The sequence below is a fragment of the Microtus pennsylvanicus genome, chromosome 15 (assembly GCF_037038515.1).
Source record: "Microtus pennsylvanicus isolate mMicPen1 chromosome 15, mMicPen1.hap1, whole genome shotgun sequence".
Classification (NCBI taxonomy): Eukaryota; Metazoa; Chordata; class Mammalia; order Rodentia; family Cricetidae; genus Microtus; species Microtus pennsylvanicus.
The window spans coordinates 23669151-23689725 of NC_134593.1; the positions used below are offsets into that span (position 1 = coordinate 23669151).

Consider the following 20575-nt stretch of genomic DNA (forward strand, 5'->3'; position numbering starts at 1 on the left):
AAGGAGTCATTCCTATTGCCTGAAGTGCAGCAGAAAACTACCCAGAATTTTTTCTTCATAATCACAATTTTGGTAGAAGATCTGTTTTGACTAAAGACCTTAGCATGATTCACCTTTTTCCCCTGAGAACTTCTGCCTTTCACCTAAAGGGTGTCCTTCACAATTTGGGCCTATTCAAGTTGCCAGCATTGCTATTCTTACGCTTTAGAGTTTAAAGTTCAAAAATTATTAGAGAAGCAAGGAGGCTGGGGATGTAGCTCAGCTCAGTTGCTAGAGCGCTTCTCTAGCATGCAGCGCCCTGGGTTCCATCCCCACCACCACATAAGCCAGACATTGTGGTGCACACTTGTGATCCCAGCACTCAGAATGAGGAAGCGCGAGTGTCAGAAATTCACGGTTATCCTCTATTGCACAGGGAGTGAGGCCAACCTAGACTACATGAAATCTTATCCAAAAAGAAGAAAGTAAAGGAGGAAAGGGAAACAGGGATGCTTGAACATAGTACTGCAGTATCACAAAGTCCGATCCCATAGGCCACTGTTAAAATGTCTGAAGTGCAGGTAGCATATACAGTGTAGATTCACTGGACAAAGGATGATTCATGTGTTAGTCACATGGACAGCATTTCATTGCACTGACTCAGAATGGCAAGCAATTTACTAGAATTTTCCACTTAGTTTATATTCTGCCATTTTAGCAGAATGCCTAGATTAGGCATTATATTAAAAACAAAGATTTATTCTCCTACAACTACCTCCTGAAGACTCTGCCGGCAAATACTCTTAACCTATGAGTTTCAGGGTTTAGCTTCCAACATGTGAATTTTTGGAGAATACATTCAAACCTCAACACCAAGGAGAACCCAAGGATAAAGGGTTGTGTTTGTGCACATGTGCGTACGTGTATGTGTGCGTGCATGTCTGTGTTATTGAAAAGCATCTAGTATTCTCAAAAGCTGTTGGCACTATGGCCACAAAAACAGCACTTTAAAATATATCCATTAGGCAGGTATTTACTTAGTACCTCTGACAAGTACTTATGGAACTAAAGAAAACACATTTCCACATACATTTTACTGAGGCAATTCAAGCTCTATGGACACTTGAAATTCATGTAGTTTCACATGCTATGAAATATTTTTTATTTGATTCTCTCACCATACTTCTAAGAAATGTGAAAATAAACCTACTCAGGAGGTAAACATGTAGGCCCACAGTAATGATTCCTCAGTCCTGTTTTAGGGGGCCCCTTCTTGGAATCTCTGCACAGCAGGCATCTTACAGGTGGCTGGGTTCTGTATATCTTTGCACACATGCACACACATCATTCCTGTTGAGTTGCAACCCGAGTTCTCACTGCTTCACATCAACACTTGTCCTCCACCAGTGAGGCTTTCAGTTGTGTGATTTCCCTGTGTACTCACTAATGTTGAAAGTGACTGTGTGTCCTAGATCAATTCCTAAAGCTAGTCACAACTCAGACTTCGCATGTTTAGTCTAATCCCAAATGTAAGTGCTAGATGTCACCCCAAAAGTATAGGATTTTATGCTTGAACAAGCTCTGTGAGAACAAAAGTAACTCTTTGCTTGTGAGTCATTGCACGCACATTTTCCATTACATGGAAGCCACAAAGGGAATGGGGAAACCACAGAGGTGCCCCAGAAACTTGGTGCCTTCTTCTAGCTGAGGCTTCAAACTGCTGCCTCTCTGACCCTTTGATCGCAGGCCAGGGGCTGTGAAGAAACTTCATTTACTGTCCAACCAATCTCCAAAGAGCTGTCCTCCTTGTGGATTTCCTGGACTCTAGAAGCTCTTGCTGTCCACTCCATCAAGAACAGTTAAGTCCAGATAGGCCATTGTAGTGTCCAGCTAGCTAATCCTGTAGAAAGTGTGACAGTTCCCGTACCACTTTGCTTTTTCCCAGTTGACATTTCCCCTTAGAAAGTGACAGTGGTAATGTGGGATAATGGACCACTGGAGAAACTCAGGTTCCTTATCTTAGGTCTGTATATTGCTAAGGGTCATACTAGTGGGTAGACTGCATCAGACAGAATTTTTGTTCCTTGCAAGCAGTGCGTATCAGAAGGCTGGGTTTTGATTGAAAGAACGGCTATGTCTGGACGGGAAGACATGGCTCTGTGCTGCAAATGCTAGTCCCTTTTGCTTCCTGCTCTCCTACGCCCCTTGCTGACACCAACCTGTCCAACAGGCTTGTGGGTGGTGGCAGAAGCTCTTCCCCACCTCCGCATTCAGTTTACCTGATGCTTTATTGAACATTCTCTGTGTCTTTCTCATTAGAAAGTGCAGAATACAAGTAGAATAAAAATGATCCCTGCCCTCAGGAAGCTTAGAATTTCCTTAAGATGATGTTTGCAAAGCAAACAAAAAATACAAGCAACTAGTTGCTGATGTGGGTAGTTAACTAGGGGATAGTTCTGCAGGGTCAGGCTTGGGCGGGATTTTCAGAGAAGTCGTCATTACTTTTGTCTCATTGCTTGAACAAAATTGCAGAAGAGGGGGGCAGCTTAAGGGAAGGTTTGATTCACACGGGATACAATCCATGTAGCAGGGAAGATGCGTGATAGAACAGGAAGTGGCTGGTCACACTGCCTCCAGGGTCAGGAAGCAGAGTGATAAATGTTTGTGCTTGGCCATTTTCTCCTTTTTTATTAAATCTGGAATCACCACCCAAAGATTAGCACCACCCACTTATAAAGTGGCTCTTCCCACCTCTGTCATCCCTACTCTAGTCGACCCTTCAGATATCCTGTGGACATTTGTTTCTGTGGTGATTCTGGGTTCTCTCACTGAGGTGATACCTGTGGCTGTGATTGGGATCTAGAAGGAGGCCCTAAGTTCCTTGAGGGCTGAGATCATTTCTCAGGCCTTGAGTGTGTAATTGAGTTCGTTCTGTTCCTCCGATGGAAGGTGTGAAGCCTGTATGCCACGCACCAGGTCTCAGCATTGCCTTTATGCTGCCACGTCACAGTCATGTCAGACCTGGTTTATCTGTCTGTAAGGAACAGGTGCAGTTTCTGCCTCCCGGTGCTCCGCTACAACCTCATTTGGGTTCGTCAGAACTATTGTGCTGGCTTGTCTGGAAAACATACAAAGTGTTCTGAGTCTCCAGACTGCTCTCTTGCTGAGCTTCTTTAGCTTTCCACAGACTAATCCAGCAACGCTGGTGACAGACAGGCTGTGGTGGACAGTAGCAATGAAGCTGATAGCCTGCTTGCTAAGTCTGTTACCCTTGAGCTCTGGTGTCTCCATTTTCTTATAGTGAGAAATCTCATTGGAGGATTACTATTGTACATAACTTCTGTGTCTTAACGTGCAAGTCAGAAAGCTTCCATCTTCCTGTTGCTAAGATGAGCAGTGATGTGTGAAAAGTTTTTCCTCTGACACCCACCCATCCCTGCACAGCCGTGACTGGAGTACTCAGGCGATGTTTCTCTCTTACATCACCTCTAAACACCTCCCTAAGTCCTCTCTCAATCTGCTTGCTTTCCCTGCCCCCAAAGAAGCTGATGATTCTTCTGAGGGTGTGAATGAGAAACCTCTCTGGGGCATTTTCCTGGCACTCCATCTCAGTGCGCATGATTGAGTGGTATAAGAGCAGAGCTCTCTATAGTCCAGTAGAGATTTTTCAGAGGCTCCTGAGCCACCGAGGCTCTAGACAGGGTACCTGTTCTAGCAATGACAGCAGACTGGTGCGCATACTTTTCAGTCCAGGCTGCAGACGATGGTGGCATGCACTTCCCGCCGTAGGGGATGATGTCAGAGTCATCACTGTCCTTTCTTTGATGATTGTAAATGGGGTCTTCCCGCTGCATTTGTCACACTCTCCACGCACTTGAATTTACTGGTTGCTGATGAGGAAACCAAGTCGGAGAGCTGAAGCCTGCTAACATGGAGGGGGCAACACTGCAGAGGCTAAGGTCAGACTTCCACCCAACATGGTATTGCAGACCTGTCATTTCAGCACTCAAGAGGCTGAGGCAGGAGGATTGTGAGTTGAAGGCCAGCCTGGGCTATGAAGCAAGGTTGAGGCCAGCCTGAGCAAGATCCAGTCTAAAGGGGAAAAATAAAAACAGCTTTTGTAAAGGAAATTCACATGCTAATTTGACAAAAACTCTTAAGCCCCACTTCAGGGCATTAAAATATATATAATTTATGTGAACTATAAACTAGATAATACAGGTTTTCCTGGTTTCTTTAAAATTGAGTGGGTTCTTTTGTTTTGTGTTTGTTTTTCTACATTGATCTGCCACTTTGACTAACTTCTGCCCTCAGAACTGAACTTGACCTTTGTTGTAGACCCTTCAGCAGCAGACCTGCTTTAGTGTTGGGATCCTCTGGGGAGAAAAGGTGACACAGCAAGGGAGTCTATAATGCTGGTTAGAAGTCTGGGTGCTCTGTACCCACAGTGTGGCATCAGATCCCACCCCCAGCATACCAGTAGTCTCACCTTGGGCCCCTGTGATGGAGAGTTTCTGTCCTCGTCGTGCCGTGGAGCCACACTGATGGTGGCTGCCCTCTTCAGTACAGCTGAGTATGGGCCCTTTGGCTACAGTTTTCTCGTGTGGCTCAGTATAAGAATCCCACAGAGCTCTTCTGCCCTTAAATTCTCAACACAGTAAAGTGGGGAGCCTGTCCGCATGAGTTGTCTACTAATCTACAGCACATTATAGATTGGGTGGAAATGAGACCCTTGTTGGCCTTGGGGAAAGCCAGTCATTAGGGTTTTTTAAACACACACTGTGTACTCAGCACCTCTAAACAAAGTGAGAAAACCGGAGGCTTTCTAACAAGAAACCTGCTTCATGTAATATCCCTAAAACTTCAAAAATACAGAGAAAGTATCAGGCTTTTGCAGTGGCCTCTGTGCAAATGTTTCTTCTTAATAGCAAATGGAGTGGAAGGTGGGACAGTGTGGGGAGAGTGCTAATTCTGTTGTCATCCCCTCCCCTCTCCCCTGAGGACTTCCTTCACAAAGTCCTCATGTTATAGGAGCTGCAACTGGCATGGCCGTGCAGAAAGCTGGAGATAGACACAGACACACACACACACACACACACACACACACCTTTTTCCTCCCTGGGTCCAGGAGAAAGTCTGTATATCTCCCTGCATTTATCTTTACTGCTGGTGAAGCTCAGGGCGTTGGAGTGGGACCTTAGAAATCTGCATTGCAACTCAAGTGCCAATCACTAGTTCCAGAAAACCCACTTTCCCACCACAGCCTGCCCTTCGAGAACAAACCTTCAGGGATACAAAGAATTAGTATAATTTTCCAAGCTGTGGGTCCTCAAAAGGAACCTCAGAAGTAACCATGGGAATCTAGGCCCCCAGCTTCTTGCCTCTTTGTAGAAAGCAAAGCTTGGGGATTATTTTCACCGAATTTAAAATAGATTTGTAAGTGTCTACATAGTGCCATGTCTTCCAGGGCATTCTTACCTTCGCAGTAGTAGATAGCGTCTGGCTCTTCAGCCCTCCGAGGGCCCCTCAGGAGGAGAGCGGCTCTGAGGTGCACTAAGCTGCCGTTCCCTCTGCCTTGACCGGATCTGGTGGTTAACGTGAGTTTGCTGGTTCTGAACTCCCTGGTTTGGGGAAGACCGTCACCAGACCCCAGCTGCTCTGCAGAGCAGCTGCCAGCTCAGAGGGACCCTAGCACTCACCTTCTTCACCTCCCCACTGCATTAAAGTGGCTGAGATCTCCTTAAGAAAGATTTCCTGAACTCTTGAGCTTAAATCAAATGTTTGACAAAATTATTTGTTAGTCATTCCTCTGACTGTAGTATCTTATACAGAACCCGAAATTGTTGATTTATTTTCTTAGTTTTTAAAACACCACTATAAAACTAAGACATTCTCAAAGTTTACAATGTAATGAAAGTCACATTTGAGTATGGTGGATTTTCTCTGAGGTGGTATCATGTATTTAATGGAAATGTAAGAAGTTACAAATTGTTTCTTAATGCCTTTTTGAAAAGGTAACTGTTTGCCTTGAAATTAGACCAGATTTGAAAATGTTTATTTTCTTATAAAGGTATATACATACATACATACATACATACATACATACATATGTATAATATGTGTGTGTGTGTGTGTGTTTGATAGAACCAAGGGTATAGTCGGTAGTGAAACTGGTTTCTAGTTGCCAGTGTAGAATGGGAGTCCGCCAGCCTATTAAATTAAAAGATAAGTCTCCCGTAGTGAGGGTGGCTCTCCCCACAGCTCTCCTCACAGGGACTTTGTCACTCAGCACTTCCTTCTGCCCTGCTGGCTGAGTGGTGTGCCTGGCTTCTCAGCCTCCCCACCATAGGAATTGCTTAGGACCATGCTTCCTGGGGATTAGAGACCCAGGAGATTGAGTACGTGACTCAGAAATGGTCTGTGTTTCCTAGTAACTAAGGATGATTGATGCCGGCAGCCCCCTCCTGCTGTTAAAGTACTGAGAATAGGGATTCTGAAGTAGTAAGTAAAGGAGTGAGGAGCCATAGGCTGGCGACAGGGCCTGAACATTAGTCCCAGACCCACACAGGCGCAAAGGAGAGCAGCTCACGCCCGGCAGGCAGCCATCAATGAGACCTCTGTTACATTAGTGGGCCACCTTCCCAGTGCCCATGTCTATGCATGGCTATGGGTGTGTGCACTTACATGGGAGGCAAGATCTTTCTTGTCCATCAGCCTGGCACTGGCAAATACCAAGAGCCTTAAGAAGGTCTTTCATTCTGTCATGCAGAATTCCAGTCCTCACTCAGCATTTGAGGAACAAAAAGACTTAAGTGGCCTGGTTTTGGAGTCCTAAGACAGCCAATTTTTATTTCTTTCAATATGAGCTGTTAAGATTCCAACAAAATTTGCTGACTGGCAGGTGTGTGTGTGTGTGTGTGTGTGTGTGTGTGTGTGTGTGTGTGTGTGTGTGTGTATGTATGTACGCATATGCAGTCACAGATGTGTTTGCTCTGGTTTCCTTCAATAAGAGTCTGTGACAGTGGTTCTCAACCTGTGGGTCACGCCCCTTTTAGGGTCAAGTAACCCGTTTGTGGGTTGCCTAAGACACAGATATTTACATTACCACTCACAACAGTAGATAATTACAGTTATGAGGTAGCAACAAAAATAATTTTATGTTTTATCACTACATCATGAGGAACTATATTAAAGGGTCGCAGGAAGGTTGAGAACCGCTGTCTAAGAGAACAGAAGGTCAGTTCTTTTGTGTGTTTATCTTCCTCAATAACTCTCCACAATAGTTTTTTGAAGCAGGATCTCTCATTTGAACACAGGGCTCACTGACTCCATGATCTGCCTGTCTCGGCTGCCCAATTTGGAATACGGGTGCATTCGGTTGTGCCTGGATCTTTAAACTGGCTCTAGGGTCTGAACTAAGGTTCTCATGCTTGTGCAGCAAGCACTTAGCAACTGAGTTGTTTCCCAGCCACCTTGAGAGTATTTAAACTTCCCACTTATCTCACTCGTGGTACATTTTATTGTTTATATTTCAAGATTGACCGCATGATTTTGTTTTTGATCCAAGGGCTGGAGAACATGCAGCCACTGTTGATTTGATAAGTACTGATTTGATAAAGAAGTTGATGTCCTTTGAGGGCTACTGAGTCAAGGAAATTCAGAGATCACTATGTGCTACTAGGAATCAAGAGAGCTCACTAGCGGAGCTGACCAGCCACGTTTACCCTGTGCACACAATGTCAGTTTCTAGATCAGCACAGAAGAACCTGCAGAATCACGAAGCACTGGAACATGTATGTCCCTGGTGTCTGCAGGAAACTGTGGGCTTAATCTTCATTTGTAGTGGTGTTTCCTCAAAAGTCAGGCCACTTGCCAGATGAGGTCTGTCTGGCCTTCTCCCCACATGGTTCTCAATCAGTATCGCCCCCTTTTCTGGGCTCAACAACACAGGGCCAGCATGAGCGGCTCCACGTGGCTCTCAAATGAGCCATGCTAATCCCTTTTCACTCTTCTCCCCCAGGATGGCTGCAGCACCTCCACTGCAGACGAGCTGGACACCTCCATGACTACTACCACAACCAGTGCCTTCACCATCCAGGAATATTTTGCCAAGAGGATGGAGCAGTTAAAGAGCAAGCCACAGACCTTGACTCCAGAGCCTGACATTTCAGAGACTTCTGTTGAATGGAAAAAGGGGAAGAAAAAAACCAAAGAGGCAGCAGGCACAGATGTGGAGAACTCTCCCCAACACAAAACGAAGCAACATAAAAAGAAAAAGCGTGTGGAAGCAGAGATGGCGCCTGTGGCCAAGAAGAGAGACCGAGCTGAGCTGCAGCCTGGATGCCCCAGTGGGGACGAGTGTTCCGATGCCTCTGTCGAAATTGCAGAAGATTGTCTGCAACCCCCCGACAGCCAGGGTGATGCCCCAAAGTCCAAGAAGAGGAAAGCAAAGAAAAAGGTGCAAAAGCTAGAAGGGGTAGAAATAGACACCACACTAGACAAAGCACTCCTGAAAAAAAAGAAGAAGAAGAAGAAGGCTTCCAGATGACCTCTCGCTAGCCAGGGCCTCTGACCACTTGACTGTCAGCACCCTTCAGGGCAAACGCTCTAGCCTGACGTCAGAGCACAGTGAACCCCAGGCCGCTCAGCATCTTTTAACATGCCCACGGGTTGCCAGCTCTCACCCTCTCACCATGCTTCCCCCAAGCCACCTTCCTGAGAGACCTGACTTGAACGTTCTAGATCATGACTTTTCAATAAATAAAATAAATTTCAATAAACAAATAGATTCTTTCTTATACACTGAACCTTTCACATGAGTGTTAATTCACATCCGTACAAATACAGGGGTGTGTGTGTGTGTGTGTGTGTGTGTGTGTGTGTGTGTGTGTGTTCGCTCGCGTTCGCTCTGGTTTCCTTTAGTCACTGGTGCTTCCTTCTGAAGGACTTAGTCTAATTAAGGGATTAAGAGGCAGTGACTTGGATGCAGATGGCTCCTTTTGTTCTGCAGCCAGCCATACATTTCTGCCAAGTGGGAATTACATGACTGCATTCCCCACTGAGGGTTTGCTGTGCTGTGCTTCGGTGTTGGTGGGTGGGTGGTTCTCTCTTCTGCTGAGTGCCAGCCACCGGGGATCCCAGGCCCCTCTCAGTGACAGCACCAACTGGAAACAGTGAGTTCTAGCTTTCATAGGTCACCAGGGGTTCCTGCCCTGGGTGTAGAGTCAGACTTGTTTCTGTCTCGTGTTCCTTGAATGAGTCCCATGTGGTGGGCTTGTTTGTGTATAATGACCAAGAGGTCCCCAGAAAGTTCAAAGAATAGAGAATAAGGCATGAAAGTGATTCTCCTCTTGAGGGCAGGCTCCTCATTAGAGCTGCCTGTGGAAGCTCTTACAAGTGTAAATATTTATGAGTAGACCATGACACCTTCTGAAATTGAAAATGAAGTTTATACCCTGACAATGCTGAGGCATGCATGGGCAGCCCGTATATAGAGAGCCCACATATGGCGGTTCTCTTGACCTTGTCAATATATTGGGTTTCATGGTTTAAGTTGATGAGGACGACTGACCTCTTCCTCAAGAGGGCACCAGATCTCATTACAGATGACTGTGAACCACCATGTGGTTGCTGGGAATTGAACTCAGGACCTTTGGAAGAGCAGTCAGTGCTCTTAACTGCTGAGCCATCTCTCCAGTCTTCTAGGCATGCTCAAACCAGGTACCCACAATCCCTCCCCTTGCCACACATCCACATGCCTTCTAGTGCCTCTGTGAGCCAGCCAACTGCTAAATATGGTGGGAGAGCCCTCAGCCTGTGTCCTCTCTACCACTTCCCTTCTTTCTCCTCTGTCTTCTTTCTACCTCTCCTTGTATTTCCAGTTCTCGGTTTTCCTGCTTGCTTCTCAGACCCGCCTCCTGTCCTTCTGGGGCAGTCTTGTGCCACTGGCCCTAGTTCCATAGAACTATGGGGGTCGTTAGTGATCAGGACCAGCCTGGTAGGCAGTGCCCACACTGTGGTGTTTTTGCCCTTGATTTTGATTTCTGGGGTTATATGTGGAGAACTTGACCCCAGAGAGTCTTGAATTAGAAAAATCCATGGAGTCCATCTACTGTCTAAGAACACTGAATAGTCAATGGCTTCAAAAGACAGCCAGCCTACCACCCTAAAGAGGATCCAGGTGGACTTGGAGCCTGAAGTAATCTCCAGTTTCATCAGGTCTCCTGGTGTTTAGAGTCTCGAGCCAATAAAGCCCCAAAGGTTTTTAAAGTCACTTTTCCTCACAACTTCTTTGCCTGCCCCATCTTGTTTGTGAAACTGGAGACCCAGGAGGGAGCGCAGCTGCATGAAAGCTGAAGGTTTACCAATGCATGTCTACGGACTTCTTTTGCCTTGTGTTGTATTGAATTTAAAGATTCGTTTACTAATTTACTTCTGTGAGTATGAGCGGTTTGCCTGCCATGTATACGTACACTGTGTACACACCTGGTGCCCTAGGAAGTAGAAAGAGGGTATCATATCCTCTAGAACTGGAGTTCCGGATGGTCGTGAGCTGCCATGCAGATGCTGGGGACCCAAAGGGGTTCTTTGCGAGAGCAGTAAGTGCTCTTAACCGCTGAGCCCATCTCTCCAGCCGCAGTTATAGTGTTATGTTGGATTTAATTTCCTAGATTAGGAGAAAGGTGAGATTCAAGGGCTGGAGCTCCGTGACAGGGAGCTTGCCTGGCTCCATCCATGGAAGAGAAGAAAGAGGAGTGGGGAGGGAGGTGGGAAAGAAGAGAGCGGAGTTGTTTGCAGGACTGGGTACCTGCGAGATCCATTTTGGCTACCTGGAGAGATGAGTCCCCAGCAGCCACATGTCACCTTTTATAGAGGACTATAGAAAGTGACTGTAGTTTTAATGGGCTCCTGGGTGCCTCTTATGTAGTTTGCGGTGGTGGGAATCAAGCATGGGCCTATGTTTCGTAACTGCCAATCAACTATCTTAAGTAGAAAAAAAGAATGTGCTAACCTAGGAGTTCTGTGTGACCATTGGCTTTGAAGGAGACACAAGGCTTTCTCCAGAAGCCTCACCTTTCGCATTTTCCCCTAGTCCCTCAGACTGTTTCTCAGGTCGGAGGGGAAATCGGAATAACAAGTCCACAGGGAACTGCGTTTGATAGACTGGATACTTGGAAAATCACCAGCACCCGCCTTTCCCCGGAGTTACTACACTAGGTAAAAATACGTTAATTCTACATCCTTCGTTGCTTTCCTCAACAGCCTCGAGTCATTAGAGGAAACCCGAGTTCCCAGAAGAAGAGCAGCCCTCTGAAGAGCTGCTCCCATGTTGTCTTGCAGGAACCTTTTCTATGGATCTTCCTAGACGATTATTGTTAAGCGGAGTCTTATGTGCTGGGCCCTATTCCAAGCACTTTAAATAAATCAACTTGTTAAATTGTCATTCAGCCTTGTGAGGTAACCTCATTCCTGTCCCCTTTACAGAAGAGCCTTTTGTGATGGCTGGAGATTTATGCTGCCCTGAAGCCCCATGATGCCCCAGCGCCCTCGCCACACCACCATGGGGGCCCTTGGCTCTCAATCCTAGCTTCACCTGCCTTGTAGGCCCTTGTGCTGTATCGTTCCCATAATTTGGTTATTTACTGGCGTGTGGGAAGCAGCTGGCAGACACCAGAGATTTCCACAGCTAACCCACATTAGCTATTCACGAGAATATGTTCTTGGGTGCATTTGAAACCCCCAGAGGGGCCTCCTTTCCTTCCACCTTGGCCCTGAATTTGTTGGGAACCTGACGATGTGAACTTCTTTACAACCTGTGTTGAAGACTGTGGTTAAAAGGATCTTCTGCTTCGTAGGAAATAGTGATGCTTTCGGAAGATAAAACCCAAACTGGCTTTTGTTTTCCTGCACAGGCCATGCCTCTGTTTCTCTCCTCACCTGTCCCCTGAGTGGCAGGAGCAGGCCGAGACCTGTTTGCTCGAAAGACTCGGCACCAGAAGAGTTTGCCTGCAATCTCTCCCGGTGATCTCAGCTCTTGGATCAGCCAGCAGCGGCTGTATTTAGATTTGAGTAAGAACTTCCTCCCCACCCGCCACCCTGTTTATCTCTCTCAGCTTCTGCAGCCGCTGCAGTTTAGAGCCTGTTGTGCTGGCATGGAGCAGGAGAGGTCAGATCGGGTGCCCGGTGTGGTGTGTGCTTTTATGGTGTACCATTATTCATGAGCAAATTAGTACCATGTCCTAATAGAGGAGGTGACTAACCTTGCATCCAAGCACAGTCTGTTTAGGAAATACTGAATACATTAGCATGACACTCACAAGCCCTCCTGGATCCGGCAGGAGGAGAAAAAGGCAGGCAGGGACTTTGTGTATAGAAGGGGAACGGAGAAAGCCGGCCGAATCAGAGGTCACAAAGTGGCAATGGTTGCAGGTAGGGACCAGCTAAGGCTAAGTCACCATGTAAAGAAGCCTACAATAAGTTCTTCTGAGGGAAGACCTTTGTAACTAATTACATCTGGAACTTTCCACCCTGGATTTCCTTGGGAAAGTGAACACAGACACCAAAAGGCAGCTATTGTAAAAAATATTTCTTGGTCACCACCTTCAGGCTCCAGGCTGCTCACGGTGGAAGAGCTGACCCACAAAAATCTACCCACATCCCTGTCTGCCCGGCTTGTCCTTGAAAGTAGACCGGTAGATCCTGAGCTAATCCCACTGCACACGCCCAGGCTCTAGCCTCCTCTCCTCTAGCCAAGCAGTGTATCATCCTGAGAACATCCATGTCAGTGCTCCAGTTGGGCCAGAAGCTTCAAGAAAGTCTTTGCCAGCCCATTATTTCACCTGAACCAATGTGTTCTGAAATCTCCATGTCAACAGCATTTCTAGCCGATTAAATGATGGTCATTCTCCGTGTGTCCCTTCCCACATGGTAACAGGCATGGATTCTTTTGCCACCCGCCCTCTGGCGTTCATGTGAATGCCAGACCCCAGCCAGCTCCAGTGGCCATGCCATAGCAACTCTGCTGAGGGGACAAGGAAGGAAGGAGCAAAGGAGACAGCCTACTCTACTCACGGCCAGAGATACCCCTTCAGCCCAAAGGGACCAAGCCAATCACTGAGGTGTCTGTTAAAATGTCCTACTCAACTTTACAATGTGAAATATTTAGGGAATGGGTAACCTGGGAGATCATGGCCCAAGAATGGCAAATGTGTCCGGTTTCCTTCACCTCCCCTCCTTCGGCCATTCTGTAATGTCCACCCCAGACTCCTCTCCACTCCTTGACTCTTCCTGCCCTCCACTTGGAGGAGGAGAACTCCACACACCCTGAGTGTTGTAGCGGTTCTGTGCCATTCTTCCCTTTCACTCTGTGGAGATGCTTCTGGCCTCTGTTTCTTCTGCATCCTGGACAATTAATTCCTAGCTCTGTCTGCACCTCAGTGATGTCAAGCCTTTAACATACCTCTCCAGATGGCCTTTTCCAGCACCTTCAAATCCTAGGGATCATCCAGGAGCTCCTGCTCATCTTTTATGGCTGCCCTCTGGACCTGCCGTTGTCATAGGAACCACTTGCACTCACAGATGTCAACTCCAGTATTAAGAGTTTTCAGCTGCTCTCCCCCGTCCTCCACCAATGTGCCTGAAGCAGGTTGTCTTGAAACTCATAGCTTAGCACTCCCACTGAACCCCTCTCCTACGGGCCCGGCGTGCATCTGGCCTGCCTTTCCACTCTCAAATCTCTGGGACATTTCCCCCTATGCTGGGTTCCCTAGCTCTGGCTCCCTGCCTTGTTCTGTCTGTCCCTCCAGCCCCATAGGAGTTCATTTCTCTACCTACAAGCCTCCACCGCTTCTGCAGCCGTTCCTGCCCCAGACTCCACAGGAGGTCTTGTGATATTTTGTTTGTGTTCAGATAAATAAAGCTTGCCTGGAGATCAGAGGGTGGAGCTAGCCACTAGTTAACCATAGAGGTCTGGAGGTCTCTACAGAAGACAGGAAGTCCTAAGGTGGACGGGGACCGGAGCTTGACCCTTTTCAGTCTGAGGAGTCAGAGAGGTAAGAGGTGACTGTGACTGGTCCTTTGCCCCAGTATCTAACTTGGGATTTTTATTATTAAGACTAACTCCATCCATCGCCAGATGTAAGTTCTAGGATGGTATGCAATATATTCGTCAGTATTGCTCTAGGGTAGGGTCATTTCAGGTTCCCTATCCTCAGCTGCCCAGGGAACTAACTGGGGACCTCAGCTTGGGCACCTGGGAGCCCCTCTAGGGTCAAGTCTCCTGCCCACCCTAAAGTGGGTCCCTTAACTAAGAATTGTGGTTCCGTGCTCCCCTATCCAACCTTCCTTTATCCCGATCCTCCTGTTTCCCCAAGTCCACCCTCCTTCCCTTCTACCTTCTCTCTCCCCATCTCCCCTAACCCCCATCCCACCCCACCCCCAAGATCCCATTTTCCCCCCGGCAATTTTGTCTACTTCCCTTATCCAAGAGGATAACTATATGTTTTTCCTTGGGTTCACCTTCTTACTTAGCTTCTTTAGATTCGCCTATTGTAGACTCCATGAACCCTATTTATGGCTAGAAACCAATTATGAGTGAGTACATCCCATGTTCGTCTTTTTGGGCCTGGGATACCTCACTCAGGATAGTGTTTTCTATTTCCATCCATTTGCATGCAAAATTCGAGAAGTCATTGTTTTTTACCGCAGCGTAGTACTCTAGTGTATATATATTCCATACTTTCTTCATCCATTCTTCCATTGAAGGGCATCTAGGTTGTTTCCAGGTTCTGGCTATTACAAATAATACTGCTATGAACATCTGGCGATGGATGGAGATAGAGACAGAGACCCACACTGGAGCACTGGACTGAGCTCCCAAGGTCCCAATGAGGAGCAGAAGGAGTGAGAACATGAGCAAAGATGTCGGGACCACGAGGAGTGCACCCACCCACTGAGACAGTGGAGATGATCTACTGCGAGCTCACCAAGGCCAGCTGGACTGTTACCAGAAAAAGCATGGGATAAAACTGGACTCTCGGAACATGGCGAACAATGAGGGCTGATGAGACGCCAAGGACAATGGCACGCGGTTTTGATCCTATGCCATGTGCTGGCTTGGTGGGAGCCTAGCCAGTCTGGATATTCACCTTCCTAGATATGGATGGAGGGGGGAGGACCTAGGACGTACCACAGGGCAGGGAACCCTGACAGCTCTCTGGACTGGAAAGGGAGGGGGAGAGGAGTGGGGGGAAGGGGAGAGGGGTGGGAGGAGGGGGAGAAGAGTGGGAGGAGGGGGAGAAGAGTGGGAGGAGGGGGAGGGAAATGGGAGGCTGGTGGGAGGAGGTGGAAATTTGTTTTTTTTTCTCTTTTCTTTATCCTCCTTTTATCAATAAAAAAATTAAAAAAAAAAAAAAAAAAAAAGACTAATTAGGATCACGCTTCACAGTCTCCTAGCCCCAGTGTTAGACTTCCACCCCCATAAAAATCCACTTGTATTAAAGTTTGTGGTTGCTTTCCCCGTTGTGTTCTGAAGGTGATCATCTGTGTCCCTGTGACACCCAGGGTGATGCCTTGCACAGAGTAAGTATAGGACTCTTTAAGATTTACACGTTTTTTTAAACATTCATTTTTGTGTATGCATGTGTAAAGGTCGCAAGACAATTTTAGAGCCTCGTTTCTCTCCCTCTACCATAGGATCCCGAAGATGAGACTCAGGTCATCAGACTTGATGGAAACACCCTTACCTGCTAAGACATCCCAACAGCCCAACTGTTATAATATTTTGACTTGTCTTTTGCAATGTTTGGGATTAAACCCAAGGCTTCATGCATGCTGGGTGAGGACTTCACCGCCGAAATCTCTCTCTAGACCAGGATTCTGCATAGAAAGCGAGCAGGTCACAACAGAACAAGAACTAGGTGCTGAAGACCAGAGGTCCACCACAGGAGCAAAGTGCCAGACGTAGCTACACCCTCCTCCAGGGCCCTTGAACGCGGCACATTCCCAGCACGGCACATGTCCCCCAGAGGAATGACATGTGACCGCTGGCTGAGGTCACACAATGTGTGGATGAAGCGGGCCTGTCCTGGAGCGCACAGCTTGGCACTCCAGCTGGACCCCTCAGTGTATGGGCACTGCTTGCCGCCATCTGGCCTGTCTTTCCGCTCTCAAATCTCTGGGCCATTCTCCCCTGCCCCAGGGCTCCCTACCTCTGCTGGAGTCACTGCATGGAGGCCCTGAGCGACCACTGTGTGAATGTGAGAGTGAAGTCTGAGTCTGAGGAGACCCCAAGATGCTGGAGAGCTATGACTGAGCTGTAAGACATCTGCCGAAGAGAGATGTGTACAGGAAGTGGAACCAGCCCCAAGGAGACGTAAGCTGCATACAGCAAAGCTGGGGGGGGGGGCGGGGGGAATGCCATTTAAGCCCTTTGAAACTGAAGTCCCACCCAGTGAGCATGGAGCTCCAGTATTTGGTGTCTGCCCTGATGGATTCCTGGCTTGCTTTGGTCCAGTGCTTCCTCCCTATGCTCTCCTTCCTCCCCTTTGGGAAGGGAATGTATGTTGGAACTATGTAATTTGTTTTTATTTTATATAGCTCACAGTTAAGATATTGCCTGGAAAGGTGGATATCTATGAGTTTGAGGCCAGCCTGGTCTACAGAGCTAGTTCCAGGACAGCTAGGGCTGTTATGCGTGTGCGCATGCTCACACACTCACACACACACACACACACACACACACACACAGAGAGAGAGAGAGAGAGAGAGAGAGAGAGAGAGAGAGAGAGAGAGAGAGAGAGAGAGAGGTGTATTGAGTCTCAAAGACTCTGGATTTTTTTTGAAACAAGGTTTCTCTGTAGCTTTGGAGCCTGTCTTGGAACTAGCTCTTGTAGACCAGGCTGGCCTCAAACTCACAAAGATCCGCCTGCCTCTGCCTCCCCAGTGCTGGGATTAAAGGCATGCACCACCACCTCCTGACTTGAGACTCTGGACTTTTAAACACTGTTGAGTCTGTGAAAGACTATGTTTTGAAGTTGGACTAAATACATTTTGCATTACAATGAGGTCATGAACCTACGGGGTCCAGGGAGTTGGCGGTGGTGGTTTGACGAGGAAACGTTCCCCTTAGATTCACGTTTTTTTTTTAATTTATTTATTTATTAAAGATTTCTGTCTCTTCCCCGCCACCGCCTCCCACTTCCCTCCCCCTCCCCCAATTAAGTCTCCCCCCAGCCCGAAAAGCAATCAGGATTCCCTGTCCTGTGGGATGAAGGTCGAGATTCACGTTTTTGAACAGAGTTGGTGGTACCCTTAGATTCACGTTTTTGAACAGAGTTGGTGGTACTGCTTGGGGGGGGGGGATGATGGATCCTTTAGGACCCAGAGCCTTACTGGAAGAGGTGTGTTACTGGGGGTGGACACTGAGAGTCTATAGCTTACCCCACCTCCAGTTTGCTCCCTCTGCTTCCTGTTGGCAATTCAGATGTGATCTCTCAGCTTTCTGTTCCTGCTGCCATGTCTTCCCCACCACGATGAGACTTTTTGTTGCTGTTGTTTTTTTTTTGTTCTGTTTTTCTGAGACAGGATTTCTCTGTGTAGTCCAGGCTGTCCTGGAACTCACGCTGTAGACCAGGCTCACCTTGAACTCAAAGATCGGCCCACCTCTGCCTCCCGAGTGCTGGGGTTAAAGGCATGTGCCACCACTGCTCGGCTTCCAGGATGAAACTTTTATTGTCTTAGAACCATAAGTCAAAATAAATGCTTTCATATATAAGTTGCTTTTTGTCATGTTATTTTTTACAGCAACAGAAAAGTAACTGATGTACACCCAGTATATGCAAGACCCACTTTTCCAATAAGGCCGGCCTTGTGACTCACCTGACCGCTAGAACCTCATATGACTCCCTGCAAGCCTCTTTTCCACCAAGTCTCTTTTCTTCAGGGGCTGGCAGAGGGATTAAATGAAAGCGGGACCTAGCAAAATCCCTAATAGCTGGTACCTGAAGCATTCTCTCCACCTCCAAAGGAGGCCAAAGGAGAAAATGGAAAATAAGCAAGCATTTACTGTGTCAAGGGCACAGGACACTGTCCAAAGCAAGAGTGAGTAATTTCCTGCGTGAATCCCACATCCACTCTGGACTCCGGGAGATATCAATATAGGTTCGCTTACTGTAACCAACACCCCACCCTAGTGTGGGAAGTGGGTACTGGGGCAGCAGAGTGAGTGGGGGGGCAGGGGCGCCTGGGAAATCTTTACCTCACTCTTAAATGTTCTGTGAACTTAAGCCTACTCTAAGAAAGCCATCTTCAAAAGTAGAAGCTCCTTTTATGAAGATGGGAGCCCCATCGCGAGTAAGGGCAGCGGCTCTTCTTGGCACGCATGGGTGGCCAAGGCCTGGAATGGGAGTTCTGTGCTAGGGGTCATTAGCAGGGCTCTGGAGCTCTCAGACTCTGACGTTGATCGTGCAGGCCTGACAAGCTTAGGATGAGACACTGCAAGGCGCGGTCGGGTCATCCTGAAGCCAGCTGAGTCCCATGAAGGCTTAGGGCTGGCCACTGGAGGTGGTAACCTGTGAGCAGGCCCTGGGGCAGGGCTGGGAAGGGCTTACATTGACTCAGACTTCTCAGGTGACAGGCTTCGAGATCCTTCCCTTGCCAGGGACTCCGACTCGACTCGGAGGCAGCCCCAAGTCAAGCAAGTTGTTGCAATTTACCTGGGAGTGATTGCAAAACCCTGCCCTGCTGAGGCAAGGCACTGCCCATCTGAAGGGAACAGGATGGTGCTAAGTGAGCTGGAAGAGGGAGAGACACATCTGGGGAGCTTCCAAACAGGATCCATCCACAGTTCCATCCCTGACTCACACCTAACCCATGTGTGCAGGGACCGCCAGTATCTGAGGTGGCAGGGGAGAACCTACCACCCCGGCGTTTCCCTAGGTGCTCACCCCATTCTGATCATGAGAAAGCTTAGGATACGATGCTTCGTGTTTATGTTTTATTTTTATGTGTGGTCACGTGGTTGTGCGTGTATATGTGATTCTTTCCAATCACTGTCCAGCTTATTATTTAAGACTTATTTATTTGTGTGTCTGTGTGCACGTGTGTGCGTGTATACCTGTGTGTGCATGTGCGTGCACACACTTCATGTTCAGAGGCCAAAATAAAGCGTCAGATATCCTTTACCACTCTCCGCCCCTTCCTTTGAGGCAGGGTCTCTCCTAGCTTCTTAGCAAGACTGAAAACCACAAGCGTCAGTGAGCCTCCTGTCTCCACTCCTCCTAGAGGCCCAGGTTACCAGTGTTTTCAGGGCTCCAACCTCTGGTCTCTGTGTTTTCAGGGTTAGAGCTCTTAACTGCTGAGCCATCTCTCCAGCTCTCCATCTGATAGTTGGAGACAGGGTCTCTTACTGAACCCGGAACCCATCAGTTCAGCTGACCTGGCTGGCCCGTGGCCTCCCGTGCACTGGGGTTACAGATATGCTACCATTTGTTATGTGAGTGATGGGAATCCAAACTCAGGGCCTCTTGATCGTGACTGAACCACTGCCCACCCCCACACACACCCCAGCCCCTCGCTTTTATCTTCCATCCCTGAATCCAGTCCTGTATCGACACAGTTGAGTTCCTTTGGGGATGGTAAAGTGTTGTCATACCGACACAGCTCAGTTCACAAGGAAGGGGCGAGGCACAGAACTCTGTGGGAAGATGCCAGCATAGGTGCTCACTTAACCATTCCACTAGGCTCCAGGCTATGACATTGGTAGGGACTGTGCACACAGCTGACAGACCTGGCCCCAACCCTCAGATGCTCACGGTTCAGTTAACTGGGTCACACAAGTTGAGAGTTCTTCATTTCATGCATCCAAATTCAAGAGGAAGCTGTCAACCTTCAAAGATTTTGCAAGCCGGGGAGTGTTCGTGTGCAGGGCAGCAAAACCTGTGTGGGTGCATAGGTAGGAGTCGTCCTTGGTGCCAACCAGCCTTATGTTCTTCCGAGGGAAGGTCAGAAATGGAGGGCTTGCACTCCTCCAACGAGGCCACGCTTTGGTGTGAACTTCCCTCATGGGTCCTGGATTTCAGAACTGCAGGAAACCTTGGAAATTCACCAGAGTAGTGCAAGTTGGGCCAGCTATTTATTGTAAGACCACTGAAGACAGGAGAGGGACCAAATGGCTACCTGTGAGTGGCTTCCTGTGACTTCTCTGTACCCTTCTAGCTGGCTCCTCTCCCTCCCTCCCTCCCTCCCTCCCTCCCTCCCTCCCTCCCTCCCTCCCTCCCTCCCTCCTTCTGTCTCTCTGTCTCTCTCTCTGTCTCTGTCTCTCTCTCTGTATGTTGTGCACACTGAAGCACATTTGTGTAGGCCAGAGAAGGAGGTCAGGTACCACTATTGCTTTCTGATTTATTCCCTTGAGACAGAATCTTTTGCTGAACAGAACTTTTCATTTCTTCTAGGCTGACTGACCAGAGAACTCCCAGAATCCACCTGTCTCCACCCCATCCTCCCAGTGCCGTGGTTACAAGCATGTGCCACCATGTTCAGATTTTTAGTCAGTGCAGGAGATTCGAACCCGGAGTCTCACACTTGCTCAATTATATCC

General features: G+C 47.9%; 1 protein-coding gene across 1 annotated transcript in view; it reads left to right on the forward strand.

Annotated features, from left to right (window-relative positions):
- Pinx1 (PIN2 (TERF1) interacting telomerase inhibitor 1) overlaps positions 1 to 8777 on the forward strand; it is a 60257-nt gene extending 51480 nt beyond the window's left edge. Inside the window, exon 7 of the mRNA XM_075949829.1 lies at positions 8000 to 8777. Coding sequence (XP_075805944.1) covers positions 8000 to 8527 — 528 coding nt within the window. The 3' untranslated portion in view covers positions 8528 to 8777. The remainder of the gene's footprint in view (positions 1 to 7999) is intronic.
- Positions 8778 to 20575: the final 11798 nt, after the last annotated feature.